Genomic DNA, 26,902 nt, shown 5'->3' with positions numbered 1-26,902 from the left:
CCCAGCCAGCTAGACAGAAAAAGAAAATGCACACACGGCAAGTTGGAAAACAGCTTTATTAATCATTCACCAGAGTCCATAGAAGAGTCGTAAACATTTACAGGGACACTGTTCCACTGCTGCTGCTGCCACTGTGTCCTTCCTGGTAGAGAATCACAGGCCAAGCTCCTGACTTGTTTCATTTACTTAAAACCAGATGTAAAGAAACAACCCAAGTCACAGCAACTTCAGGCTTCAATGTGAAACCATCAAACCATTTGAACAGGTTTTCTTTCTGAAAGCAGCATTCCTGTCCAGAAGATGCTTAAGGCACACCAACCTTTCTTCTTCCAACTAGCCAGTAATAGTTAAATGCCTCAGATGCCCTCAGAGGTCCCGATATTTAGTCAAAGCAAGTACGAAACAGGGTGCATGCTACCTTCTAGGTGTAATAAATTATCAGTTTTGAGAAAGACATTGAAATCATCATGGAATTCTTAGAGGACTGAGATACCAAAGCACCAGTGCAGAGAGTCTCATGCAATAGGAGGTCCGGAAGCAGGGCTTCGTTCTTCAGTACCAGGCCCTTCTAGACTCTGGTCTAGAAGAAGATGATTTTTTTGTGCTTTGAGTTGGGAATCTGCCCCTTTGACTTTAACCTCCGAACAGCCTCCCTCATGTGTTTGGGTTGCAGCGGTGGCATTTCTCCCCACTTCTCACACACATCCAGTGCTAAACAGAGGACAAGGAGAAGAGTTTCATTACCACACAAGAGTTTATCACAATCCTTTTGAGTCCTATAATTCTCATTAACTCCTCTTAAAGATACTAAAGAAACAAACCAAGATCTTTTCCCTTCTTCAGAGAATGCTTTAAAATGCATCATTTAGCTTTACCATGATAGCCCACATCAGGCTTCATCACAGGCAACAGTTTAAAACACAGCTTCTCCTTGAAAGAATAAATATTTCACCAGCTAGAAATTAGCAGTGAGTAGCAGCCAGGTTCTTTACTTGATGGACAGAGAGCAGTTCCCGGGGGATCGTAACATCAGGGACAACTACTCACGATATCACACTGGTCAGCCCCAGTGATGACTTTTTTGTATCTCTACTTTTGGGAGCAGAAATGAACAAAGTCCATTGGAGAAAAATACCGTCTACTGTCACCCTGGGCTGAGGACAAGAATCAGGAAGGGAGACTTCCAAGGTGTTTCCAGACCTCCTAGTATTGAAACTTTCAAGGAATAATGTATTCAATACATGCTCTCCTGAATATAAGGCTCTTGCCTTGGCCAACTTCTAGTGTAAATGGCAACTACCACTGGGACCTCATAAGTTCCTCAGTATATATATCCTTGGAAATAAGACCACCACAGGCTCAATCCAGTATTTAGACCAATACCACTCACCTTCTTCTACCACCTCCCCGACGAAAACTTTGGAAATACCAGACATAGCAATAACAACATTCTGAGACACAGAGGTGCCTGTGATGGACTGGATCAGCTTGAAAGAAGGACAAAAGACTGTGATTAAGGAGGTAGTCAAGGACTGGCTTTGGAACATAACACCCACAAGTGCTCCGCACTAAGAGTTCACTCAGGGCTTGATGCTGAAATTGACACCAGTACAACAAGGTTTCAGGTGTATAATGGCCTATTTGTCAAGAATATAAAACTACAACTGGTCAGACTATTGAGGGGCATATATTTTTATTTTCCTGCCTAAATGTTCCACCAACTTGCCTAACACTTCACTGCAAAATGTTAATGGATACAGCTCTTGACCCCTGTTCAGTTCTCATGGCTCATGGGAATGAGTGTAATAGTCCATCCTTACCCTCTTAATGGCTGCCTTAGGGAAAGCTGACCGGCGATACATTTCATAACGGTTCAGCTGCTCCTCAGAAAAAGAAGAAACCAGGATTCTAGACAAAGATTCAGGTAATTAAGTTCACTTATAACAATGAATACTTAAGATATACATATTATTATGTCAGTAAAACCAAGTCTCGGACATTAAAAAAATTAATTTTTCAAGGGACCAATAGTATTTATGAGGAATGAGGAGAAAGTATTTCTATTACTCAACAACAGGTGAAACTTAAGTTCCTTTCTTACTTCACTAAGAACAAAAACAATGTTGGGTTACTGAATCACAGTATAGAGATTATGTTTTCAGCAGTAGGCTCTCTCTTCCCATAATGCTACCTCACTACATTTCACATGATAAACATTTTTCAAAAAACAGATAAAGAAGTATTAAAAAGCATGGTGTTAGTGACGGTGGGAAGACACAAATTCATACATGTTGGTAGAGTGTGGGTGGAACAACTTTTTTGGGGAATCTGAAAATACAAATGATTAATCCTTTGAAAACGTTCATATTGTTTAAACTACCAATTACACCTCCAGTGGTTTATTTTAGAAAGTATATGGACAAGTATGCAAAGATGTGCTCAAAGATGTTGATCATAATGTCAAAAGAAAAACAAAACCACTGCAGAGGTAGATTACACTGTATTCTAGTTCATCCACATAATAAAATACACTGTGGCCGTTAAAAATGACAATTTACAGACACATTTACTGACATGAAAATATTTATATATATCAAACATTAAACTATATCTGAAAAGGTATATACACAAATATATGCCCTGGGTAAACGCTGGGTGGTGGGATTATAAGTAATTATTTTTTCTATTTTTCTGTATTTTCTGAATTATTTGCAACGAATTCTTACTATTTTTACAATCAGAAAACATAATGAAAACAGGTTACAAACAGTATTTAACATCTTTGAAATTAATTTTATTTACAGATAAATATATGTAAAGAAAATATCTTGAATATATGTCAAAATGTTAACTGTGATACTTTCAAATCCTAAAAGATGATGCTGTGAAAGTGCTGCACTCAATATGCCAGCAAATTTGGAAAACTCAGCAGTGGCCACAGGACTGGAAAAGGTCAGTTTTCATTTCAATCCCAAAGAAAGGCAATGCCAAAGAATGCTTAAACTACTGCACAATTGCACTCATCTCACATGATAGTAAAGTAATGCTCAAGATTCTCCAAGCCAAGCTTCAACAGTACTCTGAACTTCCAGATGTTCAAGATGGTTTTAGAAAAGGTAGAGAAACCGGAGATCAAATTGCCAACATCTGGTGGATTATTGAAAAAGCAAGAGAGTTCCGGGAAAACATCTATTTCTGCTTTATTGACTATTCCAAAGCCTTTGACTGTGTGGATTACCACAAATTGTGCAAAATTCAAGAGCTGGGAATACCAGACCACCTGACCTGCCTCTTGAGATATCTCTATGCAGGTCAGGAAGCAACAGTTAGAACTGGACATGGAACAACAGACTGGTTCCAAATAGGAAAAGGAGTATGTCAAGGCTGTTTATTGTTACCCTGCTTATTTAACTTATATGCAGAGTACATCATGAGAAACGCTGGGCTGGATGAAGCACAAGCTGAAATCAAGATTGACGGGAGAAACATCAATAACCTCAGATATGCAGATATCACCACCCTTATGGCAGAAAGCAAAGAAGAACTAAAGAGCCTCTTGATGAAAGTGGAAGAGAGTGAAAAAGCTGGCTTAAAGCTCAACATTCAGAAAACGAAGATCATGGCATCTGGTCCCAACACTTCATGGCAAATAGACAGGGAAACAATGGAAATAGTGACAGACTTTATTTTCTTGGGCTCCAAAATCACTGCAGATGGTGAATGCAGCCATGAAATTAAGACGCTTACTCCTTAGAAGAAAAGTTATGACCAACCTAGACAGCATATTAAAAAGCAGAGACATTACTTTGCCAACAAAGGTCCATCTAGTCAAGGCTATGGTTTTTCCAGTAGTCATGTATGGATGTGAGAGTTGGACTGTGAAGAAGGCTGAGCACCGAAGAATTGATGCTTTTGAACTGTGGTGTTGGAGAAGACTCTTGAGAGTCCCTTGGACTGCAAGGAGATCCAACCAGTCCATTCTAAAGGAGATCAGCCCTGGGTGTTTTTGGAAGGAATGATGCTAAAACTGAAACTCCAGTACTTTGGCCACCTCATGCGAAGAGTTGACTCATTGGAAAAGACTCTGATGCTGGGAGGGATTGAGGGCAGGAGGAGAAGGGGACGACAGAGGATGAGATGGCTGGATGGCATCACTGGCTCGATGGACGTGAGTTTGAGTAAACTCCAGGAGTTGGTGATGGACAGGGAGGCCTGGCATGCTGCAGTCCTTAGGGTTGCAAAGAATCGGACATGACTGAGTGACTGAACTGAAAGTGATATATATTTTCTTACTTAACCATAATATAATATTGATATATTAATTATCTTAGTTTGAGTTTAAAAAAGTAAATTTTAAGGCCAAGAAAAATGTATTAACTATGTGGTCAGTTTAGAGCTTTGAAAAGGGAGAGATCAGAAAACTGACTTACTGCATCTTTTGAATCTCATCTTCATCCACTTTCTGCTTCTTCTCTTTCTTCTCTTTGGTATCTATTTTCAGTTTTTTGGCTGCAGGAGTAAGTAATGAGTCTTCCCTTTCAACTGCTGTTAAATCTGTAATATCCTGACTCTTGAGCTAAGAAGACAAAAGAAACCCTTTATATATACGGCCTACTTTACAGACTTGAGTACAGTAAAAAGACATTGTTCTCATTATAACACAACAAATTCTCTTATTTCCGTAGTGCTTTGGTTCCAGGCATTGGCTGTACCATCAAAGATAAGATATCCTATCTCTACTAAAGGAGTTTACAGCCCAGCAGGGGAAAGAAAAGCTGCTAAATAGTCCAGTTTTCCAGGTTACCTATGATCCTAGTTTCAGCATCTGTTTACAAAGACACGGTAATGCCAAGGATCAGGAAAACCACACTCCCCTTGAGCCCACTCTTCTGACCTCATTCTTTATTTGGCTGCCTTGGGTCTTAGTTGTGGCTTGTGGAATCTTTCACGTGGTGCGGACTCCCTAGTTGTGGCACAAGGGCTCCGGGGCACGCAGGCTTCAGGAGTTGTGGCACGCAGGCTTGGTTGCTCCCACACATGTGGGATCTTAATTCCCCAACCAGGGATGGAACCCACATCCCCTGGGTTACCAAGGAAGATTTTCAACCACTGGACCACCAGGGAAGTCACTGACCTCAGTCTTTAGAGGGGATATGAGAAAACTTCTCTCCATACAACCAGCTCTTCTTCATCTAAACCTATGGATTTCTTTACTGATGATGAATCCATGTGGAAAAAGGGCACCTTCTCATCAAAGCAGCGTTTCTTTGAATTTGGAACTTTTAAGTGAGCTTCTCCCACATGTAGTGCTCTTTTCTTCTTTCCAATTCTACTGTATCAAGCAAATATTTATTTCCCATTACTAGACTGAGAACTTTTTTTTTTTGGCCTTGCTGTGTGGCTTGTGGGATCTTAGTTCCCCGACCTGGGATTAAACCTGGGCCCCTTGCAGTGAGTGTAGAGTCCTAACCATTGGAATTCCCTAGACTGAAAATTTTTTGAAGGTTTGTCTCTTATTATTTATCCCTCTTTGCATAAACATTTAACATTGTTTTATTCACATGATATGTTTAATAAAGACAGCAAAACCCCCTCAAAATCCAAACTTCATCCCCTCCAACTTAACATAGAATCTAAGGATATGACAAACCTCATTAATGAGATTTAACTTCTCTTTTCCTTAAAGAGGAACTCACATTTAAATTCATATGGGAATATGAGAAGTAGGTGAGAGTGAAGGCAGTAAATCTTTTAACAACTTTTTCAACTTCTCTGGTTATTGATATATATGAATTTTCTAACCTTTTTGTGGTTCAATTTTGATGATTTACATTATCCTTAAAAATGTGCCATTTATCTTGAATTTTCAAAATTAGTCTAAACTTGAAATTAAATTTTCTTAAAGCATAAAGATCTCCAAATCAGTGCCTATAAACACTGCAAATGAGCAGGTCTTAATTTTATTGTTTCTTCCAGTTTTTAAACTAACTCATTAATATCTATTTTTAATCCCTATTAATTCCTCGCTTTTACATTTTTCTGGTTTATCTTTTTTCTGGTTTCTTGAGGTGGGTGCTTATTTTCAGTATCTCTTTGTAAAACTATGTAAGACAATGACTTTTTCTTTAAATAAAATTTTGGTCAAATCCAATAGGATTTAATGTTAATTTCTTTAATCCAAAGCTATTTAGAAATTAGTTTAAAATGTCCAGGTGTTAGTTTCTTGGAGGGAGTGGGAGAAACTCTGTGTTGTTAATTTCAGGTTCTATTGCACTGTACTTCAACCAGTCCATTCTGAAGGAGATCAACCCTGGGATTTCTTTGGAAGGAATGGTGCTAAAGCTGAAACTCCAGTACTTTGGCCACCTCATGCGAAGAGCTGACTCACTGGAAAAGACTCTGATGTTGGGAGGGATTGGGGGCAGGAGGAGAAGGGGATGACAGAGGACCCCATTCATGGGGTCGCAAAGAGTCGGACACGACTGAGTGACTGAACTGAACTGAACAGAATATGATGTTATGATTTTTACTTTTAAGAATTTATGCTTTTCTTTGTGGTCTGGTATATGATCCATTTAAAAAAGTATTTCAGAAATATTAAAAATTTTTTATCTTCTAGGTGCATATTTCTTCATATAGTGAGCTCTTTACTGAACTAAGCTAATTATTACTCAAATTCTTTCTGTCCTTGAGATCTGTTTTTAAAGTTCCTTCTTAAAGCAGTTTTGTCACATTTTTCTTAAAGTTCTTAATTTTATATATTTTGATGCAACTTTATGCTCTGAAAGGCAGTTTCCATTTAATCCAATGTCTTCTCCCATAAGCTCACACTTAAATTCAAACAGGAATTACAGTTCCAAGACCTCAAGACTCTATTTTTAGAAAGATTTTATTTTGGGGGGCTCCAAAATCACTGCAGATGGTGACTGCAGCCGGTGACTGCAGCCATGAAATTAAAAGACGCTTACTCCCTGGAAAAATAGTTATGACCAACCTAGATAGCGTATCGAAAAGCAGAGACATTATTTTGCCAACAAAGGTCCGTCTAGTCAAGGCTATGTTTTTTCCAGTAGTCATGTATGGATGCGAGAGTTGGACTGTGAAGAAGGCTGAGCTCCGAAGAATTGATGCTTTTGAACTGTGGTGTTGGAGAAGACTCTTGAGAGTCCCTTGGACTGCAAGGAGATCCAACCAGTCCATTCTAAAGGAGATCAGCCCTGGGTGTTCTTTGGAAGGAATGATGCTGAAGCTGAAACTCCAGTACTTTGGCCACCTCATGCGAAGAGTTGACTCATTGGAAAAGACTCTGATGCTGGGAAGGATTGGGGGCAGGAAGAGAAGGGGACAACAGAGGATGAGATGGCTGGATGGCATCACTGACTCAATGGACATGAGTTTGAGTGAACTCCGGGAGATGGTGATGGACAGGGAGGCCTGGCATGCTGCGATTCATGGGGTTGCTAAGAGTCGGACACAACTGAGCAACTGAACTGAACTGAAGGCTTTAAGATTCTGGTCTTCTGACTGATACTCAGAGAAGCAACACTGCTGAACACTTGGGATAGCAGTTTGGTGCTATAGAAACTCTTGGACATTAGCACCCAGATCACTGGTAGCAGTTAAATGTCCCAAGAGGAGGAGAACATGACTAAATTACTACCGCAAAGTCTCCCTTTAACGACTCAGCCTATAATGACAAAGTTATGCTTAAGCAATATCTCAAAAATCATATTGAGGTGAAAGGGGTATTAGGAATCCTGGGTTCTAGTTTTTGCCCTCCGTTTCAATGTCGATTGGCATCGATCCCAATTTCCTCACCAGGAAAACCAAGAAGCTATTTGAAATTCCCTTGGCAGTGGCTTTTTAAAGTCTTCATTGATTTGTTACATTACTGCTTCTGTTTAATGTTTTGGTTTTTTGGCTGCGAGGCAATGGGATCTTCGCTCCCCAACCAGGGATGAAACACGCACAGCCTGCATTGGAAAGTGAAGTCCTGACCACTGGATCGCTAGGGAAGTCCCCTCTTTGAAGCAGCTTTAACGCCTAAGGGCAATGATTAAAAATTCTGACCTAATGGTTGAGTTACTTACTGGAACTCAGACGGCTCTAAGGTTTCCTCTCCTTTCTTACCCCAACTCTGCGACTGTATATCTAAAGGGTTATGGTGAGCTCGACTGTCTTAGCTTAGGAGGGACCAAACAGGAGGCCTGTCGGGCGAGAAGTGACACAAGCCACTCCGGCCTCATCGACACATCTCTCCCTACCTCGCCTTCTTCAGCGGCGGCCTCTTTCAATTCCCCGTCTCCGTCACCGTCGGTTTCCTCCGGGATTCCGTCCGTATCCGTAACCCTGGGGCCCCCAGGAGCCGCCGTCGTCTCCTCTGATTCCCCGGTCTCTCCACCTTTTTCCGTGGGCGATTCGCAGGCATTATCCATCGCGGCTAGAACCTGGGAGAGGAGAACGCGCCGCTGTCAGACTCCCGAGCTCAGAACGCCGCGCAGACCCGCGGCTCCGCAGCTTACTTCCGGTCGTCGCGCTGCGATGACATCACCAACACCGCTGCTCCGAGGGGTCATTTAGAAACGCGCCCAGAGGGTTGCAGGGCTCCGGTTTACTTCTTATTTGGTGGTGGTGCGGAGAGGGAAAGTTGAGGGTACGGAAATCAGTTTGTGGATTTTCTACCTTGAGAAGCCCGCATTTGTAAAGGAGGGCTTTGTTGTTTAATGAAGGGCTCCTTTTTCTTTCCGTCCTTCTCAAAGCACAACCTGTTAACGCCTTCCTAATCTGCTTTCCTCAGAGGAAAGTTTGCGGACAGGAGAAAACTCCATCCCTTGTTCGCCCTTGTGGAAAGCAGCTCCCGGGCAAACGCACAGGAACTCAACCTTGTACGCGTTCAGTTGGACCTCAGAGGCTTGTGTTAACATGGAATTGTCAGCATTTCTCTTTTGTTCTTCAAGCACCTAAAAACAGTCGTACAGCTTGAACTGAATTTATCCAATTTGATTACTAACTCCACAACTACTGAGCGCCTTTTTCGAGCCAGAAACAGCCCTAGTACCAGAAGCAAAACAGGCAGTTTCTGCCGAATTGCATATTTCCCAATTCACCAGTACTCGAGATCAGAGTCGGTTTTACATATCTGACCTTTAATGTCAGTTTGGTTCATATCCGTCAAAAATAAGAGGAAACAGGGCTTCCCTGGCAGTTCAGTTGTTAGAACTCTGCGTTTCCATTGCAAGGGGGCGATGGTTCGATTGGGTAGCTAAGGTCCTCCATGGTGGGGCGAGGGGGAGGGCAGTAAAAAAAAAAAAAAAAAGAGGAAACAAATCCTAAAGGGAGGGAAGTCTTTTCTTTGAATGTTTCGCTTTAACGAGCCATTTCAAGGATTGGGAGCATGAAGTGGGGTTATACTCCCTTTTAAAATTCTCCTCTCCTCATGAGGTGCGGAGGCGGGCACTTTATTCACATCTTTAATCACTAGGTTCCCAAACCCATGACATATTTATGGTGCAGAGGGAATGGGCTTGCAAATGTGGGTGCGCGTTACCACACTTCTCTTTGTTTCTACACTGCCTGGATGAATTACCGTATTTCCTGTCTTGCGAGTTCCCAAAACCTCTGGAGAAGGAGCGCACTTCGTGGGGCTCGGACAGGTGGACCGCGCTCGTCACCTTCCACTTGTACAGCGGGTGACCCCACGACGCATCCCTTTTGTCCGGGAAGGCTTATCAGGGCGCAGCCGGGTCTACTCGGGGCAGACCGCAGCCACCTGCGCTGGCCCGCGCGGCCCCGCCCAGCTAGGTGGGCACGGGGGCGGGGCGCGGGGGCGCGGTGACGCGTGACGCCGGATCCCGGAAGTGACGCGCCCCTGAGGGACAAGGCGGGGGGAGGGGGGTGGTGTCCCCGGCCGGCTCGGGGGGTGCGTTGCCCGGAGACAGAAAGTTTGGGAGCCAGAACGGGTTCGGCGGCGGCCCAGGGAACGGGGTCCAGGGGGCGGCGGCCCTGGGGATGGGGAAGGAGCAGGAGCTGCTGGAGGCGGCCCGCACCGGACACCTCCCGGCCGTGGAGAAGCTGCTGTCCGGGAAGCGGCTCTCCTCAGGCTTCGGGGGCGGCGGCGGCGGCGGCGGCGGCTCTGGAGGCGGTAGCGGCAGCGGCGGCGGCTCTGGAGGCGGCGGCGGCGGTCTTGGCTCCTCGAGCCATGCCCTGTCCAGTCTGCTCAGGTAGGTAACGCTCCGGGTCCGGGTAGCTCTTGGAGATCCCCCCTTCCCCCGCCCGTCGCCTGGGTCCCCGGAGAGATTGGGGCTCCGGAGACCCTGGCGGGCTGGGTTTGCTAGGTTTCCCGGGGAGAGGGCAGGCGGCCCGAGGGGCGAGGGGCGCCGGTGCTGGTCCGCGCGGCGTCGGGCTGTCCTCATCTCCTGTCCTTACCGGGCTGCGAAGAATAGTGGGAGTGCCCAGGTTGCAGTCTCCGCCGCATGGCATAGCCCGGGCTTCACCGTCGGGTGCCAGCTGTTGTATCTCACAAGCCACTTTAGGGGGAAAAGATGTATATTTTGAATCTCCCTCATCTCCTGCAGAAACTCCCACGCCTTGGAGAATCGCGCGGTTCCCCTGGAAGAAATTCTGTCGATTCCATTCTTTGGGGAACTTGGAGCCTTCCACCAGGCTCTGCAGGACGTGGCTTTTGTTGTTTATATTAAAATCGTCTCTAGGTTTATCACGTTCAAAGTGTTATTTGAGTCCCTCTTGTGCCTGAAGCTTAAATTCCATTTCCTTGTAGTGAACCTCACTGGATTAGTCTGTTAAGTGGCAGATGCAGGGTTCATCAATCAGGGGGTTTATTCATCAAAAAATGAAGCGTTAGAAAGACTTGTCTAGGACACTGAGGAGTGCTTTAAACTTTTCCAAGGTCTGTTGTTAAACACTTGAATCTGGAGCTGTAAGGATTGAGAGGAAAAGGTCGTTTTTTATGTGGCTTGGAGGGGATTGGAGGTGCTTTGTCAGTGTGAGTAAAATGTGATGTTTCAGCAGCACTTTCATAGCCAGTTTTCTTTTCCTTCCTTGTTCTTTTGAGGTTTTTAAGAAGTGGAAGTTCACTTAGAAATGGTTTCGTTTGCTTTTGTTCCCCATTAGTTTATGTAACTTCAGTTTGAGTGAGCTTGGACCAAAGAAGCCTAAGGCTCTATTAAATTGTTAGGTATTAATCACTGAGTACAAAGCCAGGCCTATACAGGAGGATACTAAAAAGCAGTCTAAGAGAAGAACGCTCCCAGGGAGTTCTTTAGGGGAGGCAAAAATCAGTACCATTTGTGGCAATTTCTACAGCTCCCTAGGACAATGCTGTCACATAATTAGTAGTCAAGATTTGTTGAATAAATACAAGTATTAATTAGGGAATGACACATTTCTACATAAACTGATGGTGGTACTCACTGTTAGTAGTTCAAAAAAATGAGACGTTACTTTGGGATGGGATGAGGTGGAGATGAGGAGGGGGACTTCAGCTGATGTGAGGGATGTGAGGATTTGGGTAGGTGACGCACTATGAGAGCATTCCAGGTGGGCCACCATTGTCAGGGGCACAGCGGTCTCCTTTGTACTAGTGGGCCACTAGAAGAGCTTTCTGCCCAGAGCTTCAAGTGGTTGGGTATGATAAAAGGAAATAATGGACAGCTGTACTGCCATCTTTCAGAGTGATTTAGTCTTTCTTTATTTTTCTGATTCTTGTATCAGTGCCTGACACAGGTGTTCAGTAAATGTACTTTGAATGCATAATTTGGGTTTGGAATTTTACCTGGATTACTGTTTTTTATTTATTTATTTATTATTATTAATTTATTTATTTATTATTTATTATTTATCTATTTCTGCACTTCTGATGTCTGTGAGATGAGAGAAAGGCCATACCGGTTTGGAGGTGCCTGTCTCTTATGCATTGAAGGCTACAGCATTTGTGTGCCAGAGATACCTTATTCTCTAGTATATCCTCCTGAAGTGAGAAACTTTCACGTATCTCCTGCCTTCAAGTACAGGTCAGGTTACTCTCAGCTCTCTCACTCAGGGACTGTTGACATTTTGCTGAGAATTTAGCGCCCTGTAGTTAAGCAAGACTAGAAAATCTTTGTTGATTTTTTTTTTTTTTTTTACTTTGGGTTTCATGCTAATATGTCCAGTTTCTATAGTAAAGAGTGGATGGCTTGTGTAAGAGAGCTTGCTCCTTCTGACCTGCTCCGGTATCTGTTATCCAGGTGGTAGATGGCCTCAGAGCTGCCCTGGCGTCTTGTCCCTGTGACTCCTGCGGGCAGGGAGGACCTGCAGGCACTAGTTACACTAGGTGTGTCATTAATTAGACATGACTCTGGTTCAGCCTAGTGAAGGATTTCTGAGAAAATGAAAGCATGCATTTAGATAATCCCTAGGTCAGCACGTCCTCTCTTTTTAGGTTTTGAAATAGCAGAGGGTAGATCTCCTGTGTCTACACTCCCCAGCTCAAGGACCCTGGGTTGTTTAGTGAGAGCCCTGGAGTCATAGCTTCAGATCTGGCCCTTGCATTAGCTGCCGTATCCTACCCCACCAGTACTGTCAGTTGCGACCGACATTTGTCCAGCTGTTTGAGTGACCAAGGAAAGCTGGCGGGAATAGGAGCTCACAGCTGCAGTGGATAGAAATGTTCCAGATCACACATAAGTTTGTCTCATCTGTTTATGATGCAGTCCCATCCCCACCCCCATTCCACAAAGGCTCTGTGCTTATTCTTAAGCTACAGAATGCCTCTTCTCTCACCCCATCCCTATTCTCGTATACTGCTTGGGCTTAGGTCTTAACTTCTCAAAGCCCTCCCTAATGACCCTAATACACACGGATCTCTCAGGCTTCCACTTTGGAACCCCTTATCTGCAGTGACTGGTAGTGCATCCAGTCATACTTTGCTTGTCTGGATTTCACAGTTTATTGCTTTACATATTGTAACCCTCGGGCTTCCCTGGTGGCTCAGCAGTTAAGAATCTGCCTGCCAAGCAGGAGACGCAGGTTTGATCCCTGGGTCAGGAAGATCCCCCGGAGAAAGAAATGGCAACCCACTCCAGTATTCTTGCCTGGGATTTGGTTCTCCCCAAATGTCAGAAGATATGACAGAGTTATTGCTTTTAAGAAAGGATTCTTGATATTTATTTAAGGAATTCAGACTGAAAAAAAAGAGTGGCTACCCTAACTGTTCTATTGAAATGGCCTTTTCAACCAGAAAATGGATCTGTAACTTGGAAATTGCAGTGACGTGACAGTTTTTTTTCATGCTGACCCTTTTACTTTTGCCTTCCTCTGTGCCAGATTTCTTTTGAATATGCCTATTTTGAGCTAGATGATTTTAACATCCTGAGAAGGAGAGCAATGCTGTCCATGTAAGGATGTTGGAAGGGCGGGCTTAGAAGCAGGAACTCATGGATTTGTGTGATCTAAGTTCCTGCTCTTCTAAGAGAATGCAAAAACAAAATAACAAAAACCCCACAACTGTTTACTGCTATAGCAGTTTTCTGGATATTCTACTAAACCTCTTAATTAATTAAAAAATGGTTTTTACACAGTGAGGACTTTCCAGGTGCCTCAGCCAGTAAAGAATCCACCTGTCAGTGGAGGAGACACAGGAAACATAGGTTCCATCCCTGGGTCAGGAAGATCCCCTGGAGAAGGAAATGGCAACCCGCTCCAGTATTCTTGCTTGGGAAATCCTATGGACTGAGGAGCCTGGTGGGCTACAGTCCATGGGGTTGCAAAGAGTCAGACACGACTTAGCAACTGAGCATGTACTTTTTACACAGGGAGCTCAACCCGGTGCTCTGTGACCACCTTGAGGGGCAGGATGGGAGTAGCTAGGAGCGAGGTTCAAGAGGGAGGGGACATATGTATACTTACGGCTGATTCACATTGTCATGCGGCAGAAACCAGTACAACATTGTAAAGCAGTTATCCTCCAATTAAACATAAATGGAAAAAAAAAGTTTTTTAAGGAACTTCTTAGAATACTTATTTAAGTATAATTTTATTCACATGGCAGCCCTTTTTCCTTTCCTTTGAAATTACTGTACATTTTTGCTTTCTCTAAAGCAGAATGTGGTTCCCCTGTTAAAAAACAAAATGAAAAAGGTGGCATGCCTGGGAATGACTGTAGTGTGGTTACAAACATCTCAAGCATGCCTAATTCTTACAGTGAGTAAGGCATCTCCTGGTAGTAAAAAAGGATTTAATAGAAGTTTAATAAGTCAGAGATCTCCCTTTTGCTTACTTCTCTGGTTGAAATTCAGTTTTGAGTGTCTTAGTTATAAAAATTAGAGACCGGAAACAGGTCAAACAGTCTTGTGAAGAATTTGATTTGTATCCAGTCAGCTTCAGCATATTCGCTTGTCCTGGGAGGTTATGGTCCCAGTGAAAGTTGTGTCTTTGGCCAGGAAAATCCCTTCAGAAGATTCTTCCCCGGACCCCACCCTCCTTGGTTTGTCCACTCAAACAGCTGTGACTTTTGGTTTTCAAAAGGAAGTTAAGCTATTTCTACCCTAGTCTTCAGTAGGGAAAGTAAATTACTAGGTTTTATAGCCCAGAGACACCAAGGAAACCCCAAAAGTAGATGGTGGAAGGTTTGTTCTTGGAAATGTCAGGCTCTCCTGTGGGCAGGAACTGGGTCTGTCTTGGAGAGCCCTCAGAAAATGTTCCCCACACTGATTTCCAGAGGATTACTGGGAGATTTTTTGTGGTATAGAAAATTATATTGTTGTATTCATAGAACATCTTCACATAACTTTGGTGAGGTTAGAGTTAGTGGTAGTAATACTAGAAATTATATGGTATGGCTTCATATTTATCCTTTCTCAGTAATTTGTAGATCAAGTTTGTTTAGTTTACAAATCAAAAAAGTTTTTAAAACAGTTGTCTCTGCTTTACTTGTGATGTTATTACCACTATTAAAAACAGTGAAGATGTTCTAAGAAGTAGAGCTGCCTTCTGACTTAGCTGGTGAGAGTTTCAGCATGGTAGCTATGGGGTCAGGCTCAGACCCAGCTCTGCCTTGTGAGGCAGGCAGATTACTTAACCTCTCTGAGCATCTGTGTCTCCATGTTTACTGGGTTGGCCAAAAGATTCCTTTGGGTTTTTCTGTAAGATGTTACGGAAACACTCAAATGAACCTTTTGGCCAACCTATTACAATGGGCCCAGGATAGTACCTACTTTCTGAAGCAGCATCTCAATGAGCTAAGATATTAAGACACATAATTCCTGGCTCTTGCCAAGAGCTTGGTAAACCTGGGCTACTACAGTCATTTGATGGGAGCCCAGTGCTTGCCACCTTTGAGAGATCTGGAATGATAATCCTGTGGTTTTTTTTTTTTTTAATGTTTCCATTTAAAGATTTATAGTAATTGATAGCAGAGGCTCCCAGCATTTTCAAATATGAGGTAATGGTGGCAAAGTTACAAACTGATATAGACTCACAATCACTTGTCTGAAATCTTGGGGCTTAGAATCCAGAATTTGGGGGTTGTGGAAGATACTGACCCCCTACTGGAATCTGGGGCAGCACTCTGAAACATTGTATTTTTGCAGTGAAACCTGTTAATATTCACACTAAATGGGATAACTGTGAAGCTGCTCCATGTCAGTTTTGTATCTAAACAACAGTAACTTGCCAGTAACTTTTGTTTTCAGAACTAGCTTTTGTTTTCAGAACTAACTTTTGTTTTCAGAACTTTTTGGTTTTTTCAATTGTAAATGAGGAATTATGGATCTCTGCCTTTATTGCAGAAAAATTGCTAGCCACAGTAAAAGCACAAAGAAGAAAATCCTCTTTAGTTCTACTAGAGAAATTAGCTCTTGTAATTTTGATGAACATACTTTGGTCTTTTTTCTATGCACCCCTTTTTTTTTTCCACAAACAGACATTGTTCTGTATGTGCTTTGTCTCAGATTTCTCCTTAATATATTGTGAACGTTTTACCATCATTTTCTCATCCCCTCAACCTCATTTGAAATGGGTAAGTGGTAGTCCATAGTGTGTATGAACTGTAATTTGTTTAATCCCTTCCCTGCCATTAGGTACAAGTTTGCTGTTAGTTTTCTGCTGTTGGAAGAACACTGTGATGTACATCCTTGCAGATGAGTTTTTGTGCATGCTCGTGCTTCTGACATTTTATATTCTCAGTAGGATAGTAGATGTAATTTGAGTATTTAACCACTGCAAAAATCACATATGTGCAGCTGAATTGGAGGACTCATAATAATTCTTAGGCTCCTTACATCTCTTGGGTCCCTCTGATTGGAAAGTAATGTACTGATCTATGGCTTCTAAATGCTAGTTATGTTTAGAAAGTTACCTTTGTGCAGGCATAGAATTTTTAATAGTCAGGTTGGGGCCTCTTGGGTCCTTTCTTAGAGGCAAAATGTTTAGAAGAGGGCCATTAATACACTCCAAGCAGAATGGACAAAATCCATTTTGTTTCTGCCATTTATTGTGGGACATTTCAGACATACAGAAGTCCAGAGACTTATTTATTTATTTTGACTTGAAGCTTATGGGATCTTAGTTCCCCAACCAGGGATTGAATGTAGGCCCTTGGCAGTGAGTGCAAAGTGCTAACTAGTGGACTGCCAGGGAATTCCTGAAAATATTTTGTTTTATATTGTTGGTTTGTTCAAATCTACGTTCAGACAAGGTCTATGCATTGCATTTGGGTGGAATGTCTCATTACTGTCTTTAAACCTTTGGGTTTCATCTCTGTCATTTTTTTCATTCCAGTTTACTTGTTGAAGAAGAAAATTGTTTTTGTCAGTTTTTGACAAAAAATTCATTTGTCTGTTTACCAGAGCCTGGGTTTTGCCGATTGCGTCTCTGAGGTATCTTTCAGCTCGTTCATCTGTTCCCTGTGTTTCCTATGAGCTGGAAGCCAGATCCTGGTTTAGTCTGATTCAGGTTCAGATTTTCTGGCAGGATTTCTTCCTATTGGGTTTCATGTATGTCCCTCTGTTTAGGCTTCTTTTTTTGCAATGTTGGCATCCATTGACAATCATGGTGTATAGCCCTGATTTAGAATTTGCAAAGTGGTGGTGTTTTCATTTTTATGTTACCATCTTCATTTATTGACTGAAATACTTTCTGGAGAGAAACTTTATAGAGAAACCTCATGTTATTAACTGCTTCGTTACCCTGAGGTACAGTTCGTGCAGGAAAGATGGATTAAATGCTTGATTCTTTCCCCTTGTTTACCTATTTTCAAATCAGGTTGCATTCTGAGTAGTCTTCAGAGGTGTCCAATGAGTTTCTTGTGAATAACCATTATGAATGCACAGACTTAAGCATGTTTGTGTCTCAGTAATAACCTTTCTAAAATGTGCTCTGAGGCTTTGGATTTTGACAGGTTCACCAAGTAAAGCCCTTGAATTGGTTTGTGATGAAGTGGTGTGTTCGTTGTGTGTTGTGTGTGTGCTTTAGTTGAGTGCTATGTCTACTCAGCGTCCCCCAGTTGTGCTGGTTCTTCTGGTCACTTGCACATCAAGCATTAGAACCTTCGAGTCTGGATTAGATCATCTAACTTTTTATTTTTTTTTTAAGTTTTCCACTGGCCATACTTGGCCCTATAAGTTAGAAAGCCTTAAAAAGATACTCTAGGGACTTGAATAACCAAATTTCTTTAGATCGTAATTATGGAAGACCCACCAAGAGTGGTGTTTTCCCACCAGCTTTATGGTGTGACTCTAGATAAGAATCTGTGTCAAGGTGAGTTGTTACTTATTCAGTCTCATGTTACTCTGAATATATTTCGTGGTGTCACACTTTTTTAGTGTAAGCATTGAATAATCCGGTCTTGTCATTGATTTCTTAGTTATTGCATCTAGAGCTCCCACTCAGGTCTGATTTTGAGTTCCTGTACTGCCATCTGTATATATTCTTTTTTTTTTTTGGTTTGGAGCTCAGCTGTATATGCAAGCCTTTCTTTGTTTTATTTTATCCCTTGGTTTTATGTGTTTGGAGTAGGGGTGGGAGGTCAGGGTCAGGGTCCTTCTGTTTTGGCGCAGATTCCCCCTTTGACCAGCCATGCAAATGCTGCATGTGTAGCCTCAATTTAAAAGTGATAAAAGCAGCACATAGAACCACTTATTTGTTTCTCTTTTTGACAGTTGTTGGGACAGTCAGGGTTCTACTTCAAAGAGATCTTGGCCTCTGTTAGGCAGTGACAGCATCTAGCTCCTTCATACTGGCTTCACAGCACTTTCATGTTGGGCTCTCAGATTCTTTAAAGAGCGATGAAAAATGAAAACAGAAGTAAGAGAAGAAATATATTGGACTTCATTTACTGAGAAAGGAAAATCTATCTTAAAACACTTGAGCTTCATAGCGCCAAGGAGTTTACCACTTGAGTCGGGCAGTGTGTGATTCTCACAAGACAGAAGCTGTGGCTCTGCCTCCGTGGATGGGGTCCGTCCTCTGTTGGGGCTGAGTGAGGACTTGATGTGGTGTCTGTGCAGAACAGTCTTTTCCTTTACTTGCCTGGAAAAGCAGCTCCAAAGGTATGTCCCGTGAATGATAATACCAGTATCAGCACTGATTGAACATTCACTGATACTGGATTAGTAACATTAATTTTGAGGGCATTAATAAGTGCTTTTAGATAGCATATTCAAAAGCAGAGACATTACTTTGCCAACTAAGGTCTGTCTAGTCAAGGCTATGGTTTTTCCAGTAGTTATGTATGGATGTGAGAGTTGGACTGTGAAGAAGGCTGAGCACTGAGGAATTGATGCTTTTGAACTGTGGTGTTGGAGAAGACTCTTGAGAGTCCCTTGGACTGCAGGGAGATCCAACCAGTCCATCCTAAAGGAGATCAGCCCTGGGATTTCTTTGGAAGGAATGATGCTAAAAACTGAAACTCCAGTACTTTGGCCACCTCATGCGAAGAGTTAACTCACTGGGGAAGACTTTGATGCTAGGAGGGATTGGGGGCAGGAGGAGAAGGGGACGACAGAGGATGAGATGGCTGGCTGGCATCACTGACTCGATGGACGTGAGTCTGAGTGAACTCCGGGAGATGGTGATGGACAGGGAGGCCTGGCGTGCTGCGATTCATGGGGTCGCAAAGAGTTGGACACGACTGAGCGACTGAACTGAACTGAATAAGTGCTTGTCCTTACTAAGATTAAGAAAGTAAAATTTTTTATTATTGTCCCTCCTTTTGTTCATCTTGTACCTTTCAGCTTTGCATGTGTGAAGTCAGATCTTCTAATTGGGATTCTTTTCAGTCACAGCAAAAGCTTAAAAATCTCAGAGGTTTAAATTTTATTAATTAAAAAAAAATTGGAAACTCACTCTTCTCACCTGTGAAAAATTAGAAACAGTGGTGCTTTTACTTAAGATATCAGATATTTAGAAAACGGAAGTGAGTTTATTTGGAGATGGTGCTTTATGTAACCTTGGGAGGATGCTTCTTTTTGGCTGCTCCTCACAGCTTACATAGACTCTTAATTCCTTGCCCAGGGATTGAACCCAGGCCCCAGCAGTGAGACTGCCAAGTCCTAACCATTGACCATCAGGGAGTTTCCAGAAAGACTCATCTTAAAGGGAGTTTCTGTCTGTATCCCAGCTCTTCTTGTCTGAGTGAACCAACTTGTCGACTTTGTTTTCCTTTCACCTGAAATAAGCCTTCATTCTGATTTCTTTTCAGTCTCCTTTAAACAGTCCATTTCTCAAATTATTTTTCCTTTTGAATTATAGACCTGCTTCTGAGGAGTCCGATGGCCAGAGGAGGTTTCAGAACAGATCATTTTAGGACTGTTGACCTGGAAGCTTCCTAGACTTTTGTGGGTTTGTCTTCAGCTCTTTGCTGGAGCCCAGCCCTGGCTTTGTTGATTCCTGTTAGTGTCATGTTCCCTACTTGTCTTCTGATCCAGCTTGATTTTGGATCCTGGTTCCATCCGGTGGTCTGATTCTTGCTTCTTCAGGTTGCCCTGCAGCCCTGATAAAACTCCAGTGAAAGCCCAGTCCAGATTGCAGGATTTGAGGTAGTTCACTCACAGGTTAATTCAGAACTGTAGCTGTAGACTGTGGGCTAGGGGGTTGTACATGATGCGGGGAAAGAGTTTGGTTTCTTGAGCCCTTAATGCTTTGCTCGGCCTGTGCCTGGAACTTCACATCTCTCTTTTCTCAGTCTATCTTCACATCGTATCTGCTGGATAATTGTCATTATCCCCCTGTTACAGATGAAGTAGCGGAGATTCAGGGAGAAGTTAAAGTGACCTGCTCAGGGCCACACGGAGGAGGGCAGAGCCAGGAGTCTGACTCCCCAGACTGTTGCTGATAAAGCACTGAGTTTGACTGCTTGGAGAATTTGAGTGTCTTCGGATATGATTCACACTACCCCTTGTTCTCTTTCGGTAAAGTTTTACCAAAGAAGATAAATTAAGGATTTATTTATTTTAATTTAGTAGTTGCTTTGATAACCCTTTTCGTCGTCCTCAGTTCTTAAGCACTTTACAAATATTAGCTCATTTTGTCCTCATAACAACACTTTAGGGAAGGCACCAGAAATATTGCCATCTTACTGATGAAACCGAAGTAGGGAGCCGCCAAGTAGCTTGCCCACGATAGTGACTGGGGGGTGCTGGCGCTTGGTTCCCAGCTGGGGCAGACTGGCTTCGGAGTCCTTAGTTTTGGCCTTCATACAATTGGGGCAATTTCTTCCTTTTAGTAAGCGTGTAACACAAAATCCTTTGAACACTTTGACTACATAAAGTGAGATGTAATTTCCTTGGAATGTAAGCAAGTTAGATGAAGGGAATGTCTTCAAACTTACACCAAATAATATATTAGTTTAGAAGATATAGGGGAAGCCCTGCAACTCATGAAGAAGAAAAAACCTCCTATATTGCTTTCCTCAAACTTTCCTTCTAGAAAATTCTCATCTTCCTCTCAAGCATGTTAATACATTCCTAAATTTCACCTCAGAAAATTCAGGACCCTCCCCTTTCCCCACCAAATTTTAAAGTGATAAAGAATTGTTTTGGACACTTCAGTACCACTGAGTATCTGATGTACCACGGAGTCCACGGTGTGTGCAAGAGAAGTAAATCTAAACAGTTGGCAAGAAACTAGAGGCCTGTGTATTTGAAATTATTTTCAGCTGTGGTTACCTGTTCTACTTTTTTTTTTTTTTAGCAATTCTTTCCCTTTCCCCTCCCTTATTAGCGGCTGATGACCAGATTTTACATTCCCAAACAATAATTAGTTTGTCCATAAAATGATTTTCAGAAAGTGTTATCTGGCTGGGTCAAATGATTTTTGATAGTAGCTTGAAGCCTGGGGTTATGGGCTAGGTTATATTACTTCCATGATCCTTGGTGCTTTAATCTTCACAATCCTGTGATATTGGTATCAGTGGTGATTTTTCTGATAAGAAAGTTTTAAGTGACTTGCCTAAGGCCAAGATTTTCCATTTTCAAGGCCTGTAGAGTCTATTTTATGTGGAGATCGTGGCTGCCAAGCACGGGTCTGAGTCTCCAGGTTGTAGACGTAGAAGGAAAAGATAGTATTTCTAGCTAAGTAGTTCTGAAAACAACTATGGTTCCTGTATTACTTTTTATCTGTTACAAATGAAAATGCCTCAGGTGTTGAAATTGGCAGAGATTCCAGATTTGTTACTTTTTAATCTCTTGCTCTCTCCATAATTATATGTTTAAGACCTCTGGTGGAGAATAGTTTTCTTGCTAGTCACTTTTTTTTTTTTTTGGTCTTACTAGTCACTCTTATCGGTAGCCCTTACATCATCTTTAACAGACCCAGAGCAGACTTTCAGAAAGGTTTTAAAGTGAATGATCAAGGGTTCGGTGTTTCCTTTTCAAATTTAACAGTTTTTTCTTTCTTGAAGAAAGAGTGTATACAAAATCAGAATCCAGTACTTTTACTTAAGTTTTTTCAGACAGATAAGGCTCTTTTTTCAGATGTCTTTCCTTTAACCATCATGATCTGTTAGAGTCATTGTCTTTAGTGACCATCATTTCTGTTTACTTCTCTGTTTAATATTTATTCTTTAGTCAAGTATATATCTGAAAAGATGTGAATATTGAATAATAATGTAATAATCACCATTATTGCCATATATATGTGTGTGTGTATTTTTTTTAAACACTTCCTATGCCCAAGGTATAATCTCATTTCTTTCTGCTGATAAAATAATGAAGCCAGTGTCTTGACTTCACATGCATCTGGCTGGCATCACGTTTCCTTATTATCAGGTACTGGAACTTGTAAGATTTTGACACTGTTGGGCTTAACCTACTGCTTTTTAACATTATTTTGATTGCGATTCACGTTAATTTTAATGTGTTTAACTTGTTTTTCATTGCTCACTTTTTATTTTTACTAATAAGCTAGGATTGGTCTTTGGGTTCAGTGTGGCCACCTGGGTTTGAGCGGAACAAAATCTAAGCCTTGTCTTCCCCTCCTTCACTGATTTTGATGTTAGCCTTGTATTTGACCTGTAGATACCCAGACAAAATCTTTACATTAAGCCTTATGTTCTTGTCTAGGTCTGTCTAGAATCCTGGGGTCTGGAAAGTACATAGCTCTCTTAGTTTTATCCTTTAGTCAGTCTCTCCATGCTTGAACTCTGCAGGGAAGGGCACACAGGTTAGACAGAGAAATCCGTCTTCAGGGAATGTCGTCGCCAGGGGCCTTCCTCCTGCAGAGTGCCTGCTGCCTCTGGGGAGGGGCACGGGAGAGCAGGCCTCTCGGGGCCCTTCTGCCTTGCGTCACCTCAGCCATTCTCTTGCTGTATGCGCTTGGGAATGTTTTCTACTTCTCTTACACCTCGCTTTCCTATCCATGGGGTGGGGCAGAAGGCAGTGTTTGTAGTGCTTCCTGGCAGAGGTCCCAAGGAAGGTGCTTCAGCACATCTTAAAGCAGCTGCAGAGACCGACTGGGGAAATGACCCACTGCCTTACTGCACTCTTACTGTGCGCCAGGGACTGGGCAGCCTTTTTTTTTTTTTAATTTTTAAACTTTTAATTTTGTATTGAAGTATAGCTGATTAACAAACAATGTTTTGATAGTTTCAGGTGAACCGCAAAGGGACTTAGCCATACGTATATACACGTGTCCGTTGTCCTCCAAACTCCCCTCCCGTCCAGGCTGCCACCTAACATTGAGCAGGGTTCCGTGTGCTATATGGTAGGGCTTGTTGGCTGTCCACTGTAAATATAGCAACGTGTGCATGTCCTTACCAAACTCCCTAACTGTCCCTTCCCCCCAACCTTCCCCCTTGGCAGCCATAAGTTTGTTCTCTAAGTCTATGAGTCTGTTTCTGTTGTGTAGATAAAGTTCATCTGTATAATTTCTTTTTTAGATTCGGGCAGTCTTTTCTGTACCGTGCCCCACAGGGGAGTCAAGAGAAGTGGAAGCCCATCGCCTCATCTGTGTGAATGTGCCAGTGGGCTACTGCTCTTTCTGTCCTTGAAGCTTTCATAAACAGATTCATTCCTGTATGTCAGGCATGCTGCTGTAGAAGATATTTAGAAATACAAAATTTGTCAAATTCTTCTAAGAAATTGACTTGATTAGAGTGATGACAAAATGGTCCTGTGATCCCTGAAATGGTTGATTCCAGGACTGGGGCAGGGAGAATAAAAAAGACTGGTATGTCAAGAGAACACAGAGGCCAACCTGAAAGAGCTGTCAGTGACCAAAGCTGGAACAATTTGAACAACAAAATCAAAAGCTGTAGTAACAGATTATGAGCCAAAGAATAAAATAGACATCCATGAGTTATGATACAAATGATTGAATAAATAAATAAATGGGACAGAGAGTTCTTCTTTTCAGAAGAATTCCAATTAATAAATGTAGAAGTAATGAGAGGAATAGAAAATCACCATTAGCACACCACAGTAATAATTGCTGTAGGCAAGATCTACCAGTGAAGTTAACATTAGTGGGTGAAAGTTTAGGGAGAAACAGAGTATTTGCATGACCCTAAAGTATCTTCCAAAATATTTATTAATTACTGTGATGATTTCAACCCACGTCCACATATTCTTTGAAAGTCTTGTTCCCTGAGGAGGGAGTTTAATTCTGCTCCTCTTGGATTTGGGCTGGACTTAGAGACTGGTTTCCAAATAATAGAGTGTGGAGAGGGGAAACAGTGATTTTACAGTGGAAGCGCTTGGCATATACCGCCTTAACCAAGAGGTCAGTGTTAACATTATCAGTCACATTGATATCACTTACCCCCCGATAGGATGGGATGAGAAGGGCACTGCACTTCCTGCGTTCTTTCCACCAAATCCATCACTCCCTGTAACAATGGGAAAACAAGACAAATTTAAACTTAAAAACAGTCAGAAGATACCTGACTAGTATTTTTTAAGAATGACAGGGTTGTGAAAGATAAGAAAAGACTGAGGAACTGTCATAGACCGGAGACTAAGGAATTATGTCTACTAAATGTAAAGTGGGTCAGGAAGAGTCCACAAGTGTAAAAACATTGTAAATCAACTATATTTCAACTGGAAAAAAAAAAACAAACCTGGGGAAATCTGCATAAAGCCTGTAGTTTAGTTTTCCTTATTTATTGGCTGTGCTGGGTCTTTGCTGTTGAGTGGGCTTTCTCTAGTTTTGGAGAACGGGGCTCCTCTGTAGTTGGGGCGTGTGCACTTCTCCCTGCAGCAGCTCTCTTGTGGAGCACTGTGTCTAGGTGCCCAGGCTTCAGTAGTTGTGGCTTATGGACTTAGCGGCTCCGCGGCATGTGGAATCTTCCCGGACCAGGGATCGAACCTGTGTCCCCTGGATTGGCAGGTGGACTCTTATCCACTGTGCCACCAGGGAAGTCTTGTAGTTTAGTTAATAGTATTATATCAGTGTTACTTCAGTTTGGATCAATGTACCAGGGTTATATAAGATGATAACATAAAGGGAAGCTGGGTGAAAGATACGCAGGAGCTCTGTACTATTTTTGGAGCTCCTCTGTGAGCCTGAAATTATTTCAAGATAAAAAGGAAACACAAAAGGCACTATATTAGATAGTGGCTCTGGAGTCAAGTTCTCTGGTTTCAAGTCTTGCCTTTGCCACCTACCTATTAAGAGGCAATAGACGACTTTAATTTCTTTGCCTCAGTTTTCTCATCTGTAATAATAGTATCTTCCATAATAAGACTGAAGATTAAATGAAGTCATGCATGTAAAGTGCTGAGAACAGTGGCTGGAACATAGAAACGGCAGCTGCCAGTAGTAATATTTATACAGAGGAAGTCCAGCCATCTTTTAGGTGCTTGGACCTTTAGCCATGGATATAGACAGTCTGAGCTGAAGGAGGTTGAGAGAAGATGGTAATGGACGAGGGTGTTCTGAAGACCCTTCTCCCAACCGTGTATACCTCTAGGAAGTGGGGCATGAGCTCTGCCCTTGAAGAAAGCCTCTAGGAGACGGGTGTAGGGAGGAGAGGGATCAGCCAGGGACAAAGGTAGAGAAGCTGCAGTGGGAACACCTGCCTGCTGAGCTGTCCAGGGGGAGTGGGGGCTGCATGTGGAGTCAGGGAAGAGGAGGCTAATCAGTCGAGTGGGCAGCAGCCTGGATGCTGGCTTGATGGACTTGAGTCTTGAGACCTGAGAGGAAGGATGAGAGACCGAGGAAGTGCGAGAGTGGGAGAGAATGCTTCAGAAAATTGTTTTAGCTCCAGCTGGATCGTGGCTGAACTTTGAGTATTTGTTGATTGAGAAACTGTTATAACAGAGTGACTCTGAAGTTAGTATCATTCTGAAATAAATGTTTTTATAAAGTAGGATAGCTTCTCTGTACCTTTGGGACATCATGATGCATGCGCGTGAGACATGTATCCTGCCTGCTGCCCATGCCTGGTGTACAAGTGCATTTGCTGGCCCTTTATGATAATATTGCAGCCTGGGGCTAAAAATAAGCCGTGGATGACCAGGAGCTTTCAGTGTGCAAAATGCTTTGATGTCAAACCTCACCGCTAGGGCTATGTTCCTTCACAGGGGAGAGTGTTCTTACTTTATTAGCTTACAAAATCTTTTGAAGTACGATTTACATCCAGTGAATACACGGATATTAAGTGTAAAGAGCAAAGTGTTTTCCTCATGTACACATCTATATAGTCATCACCAACATCAAGACATAGACCATTGCCAGCATTCCAGAAGGCTCTTGTGTTCCCGCAGCCAAAAATGCCCCTCCTTGAGATAACCACTGTTTTGACCTTTATCACCATAGGTTTTCGCTGGGACTGTGTTTCTTTTTCTCCACGGTACGCACCCAGGCCCATGCAGTACAGTGGGTTGGGAGCAGGGATGCGTCTACATGTGCCAAACACTGCACTCGACGCATTCCCAGACTTACCTAAATTCTTCTGTGAAGCCACAGACCTGGGCTGTGGTGCCTCTTGCGTAAGTTCAGCCTCGTGCCTCACTGGCTGCCCAGTGTTTTTCCCATCGCACCACACGCTGTGCCTTCAGCTGGCATTTACCGTAATAACTGTTGCTGTTTAGTCACCAGCTTGTGTCCGGCTCTTTGTAACCCCATGGGCTGTAGCCCGCCAGGCCCCTCTGTCACTGGAATTTTTCCAGAGAATATTGGTGTGGGTTGCCATTACTTTCTCCAGGGGATCTTCCTGACCCAGGGGTCAAACCCACGTCTCCTGCATTGGCAGGCAGGTTTTTTACCTCTAGGGTAGCCCACCATAATAATTATCTTCATCATTAATGAAAAGTCACCTTAGTAATTTTTCCCAGTAGATTACGTGCATAACTCTTTAGTAGAGGAAGTTGTATTGATTTGAAATCAAAGGATGAGGCAGTTTCTTCATTTAATGAGTACTAGGCCTCGTGTAGCAGTGGCAGCCCACTCCAGTGCCCTTGCCTGGAAA

The 26,902-nt window shown here is 42.6% G+C and overlaps 2 protein-coding genes across 9 annotated transcripts in view; one reads left to right on the top strand and one right to left on the bottom strand.

The window, feature by feature from the left end:
* TAF11 (TATA-box binding protein associated factor 11) lies at positions 37–8,862 on the bottom strand. The gene is made up of 5 exons (XM_005696244.3): positions 8,265–8,862; positions 4,431–4,576; positions 1,821–1,908; positions 1,391–1,487; positions 37–711 (listed from the first exon to the last, which is right to left on the bottom strand). The coding sequence occupies exons 1-5, from the start codon at positions 8,433–8,435 to the stop codon at positions 581–583; spliced, it is 633 nt and encodes a 210-aa protein (XP_005696301.1). The 5' UTR covers positions 8,436–8,862; the 3' UTR covers positions 37–580.
* ANKS1A (ankyrin repeat and sterile alpha motif domain containing 1A) overlaps positions 9,868–26,902 on the top strand; it is a 168,629-nt gene continuing 151,594 nt past the window's right edge. For 3 of the 8 annotated variants that reach the window (XM_018038709.1, XM_018038707.1, XM_018038704.1), the window contains exon 1: positions 9,868–10,220. In XM_018038709.1, coding sequence (XP_017894198.1) covers positions 10,009–10,220 — 212 coding nt within the window. In that variant the 5' untranslated portion in view covers positions 9,868–10,008. The remainder of the gene's footprint in view (positions 10,221–26,902) is intronic. The other 5 variants (XM_018038708.1, XM_018038702.1, XM_018038703.1 and 2 more) reach the window with 5 other exon arrangements.

The sequence above is a fragment of the Capra hircus genome, chromosome 23 (genome assembly GCF_001704415.2).
Source record: "Capra hircus breed San Clemente chromosome 23, ASM170441v1, whole genome shotgun sequence".
NCBI classification, from domain to species: domain Eukaryota; kingdom Metazoa; phylum Chordata; class Mammalia; order Artiodactyla; family Bovidae; genus Capra; species Capra hircus.
Note: the sequence above shows the minus strand (reverse complement) of the source record. Positions and strands in the feature narration are given on the sequence as shown.

What these genes read in the sequence shown, in the direction of transcription:
- TAF11 (XM_005696244.3), bottom strand. Translation starts at nt 8,435, where the DNA reads ATGGATAATGCCTGCGAATCGCCCACGGAAAAAGGTGGAGAGACCGGG. An exon ending in CCGCCGCTGAAGAAGGCGAG is followed by an intron (nt 4,577 to 8,264) that starts GTAGGGAGAGAT and finishes TTGTCTTCTTAG; the next exon opens with CTCAAGAGTCAGGATATTAC. An exon ending in CTAAGGCAGCCATTAAGAGG is followed by an intron (nt 1,488 to 1,820) that starts GTAAGGATGGAC and finishes CCTTCTTTCAAG; the next exon opens with CTGATCCAGTCCATCACAGG.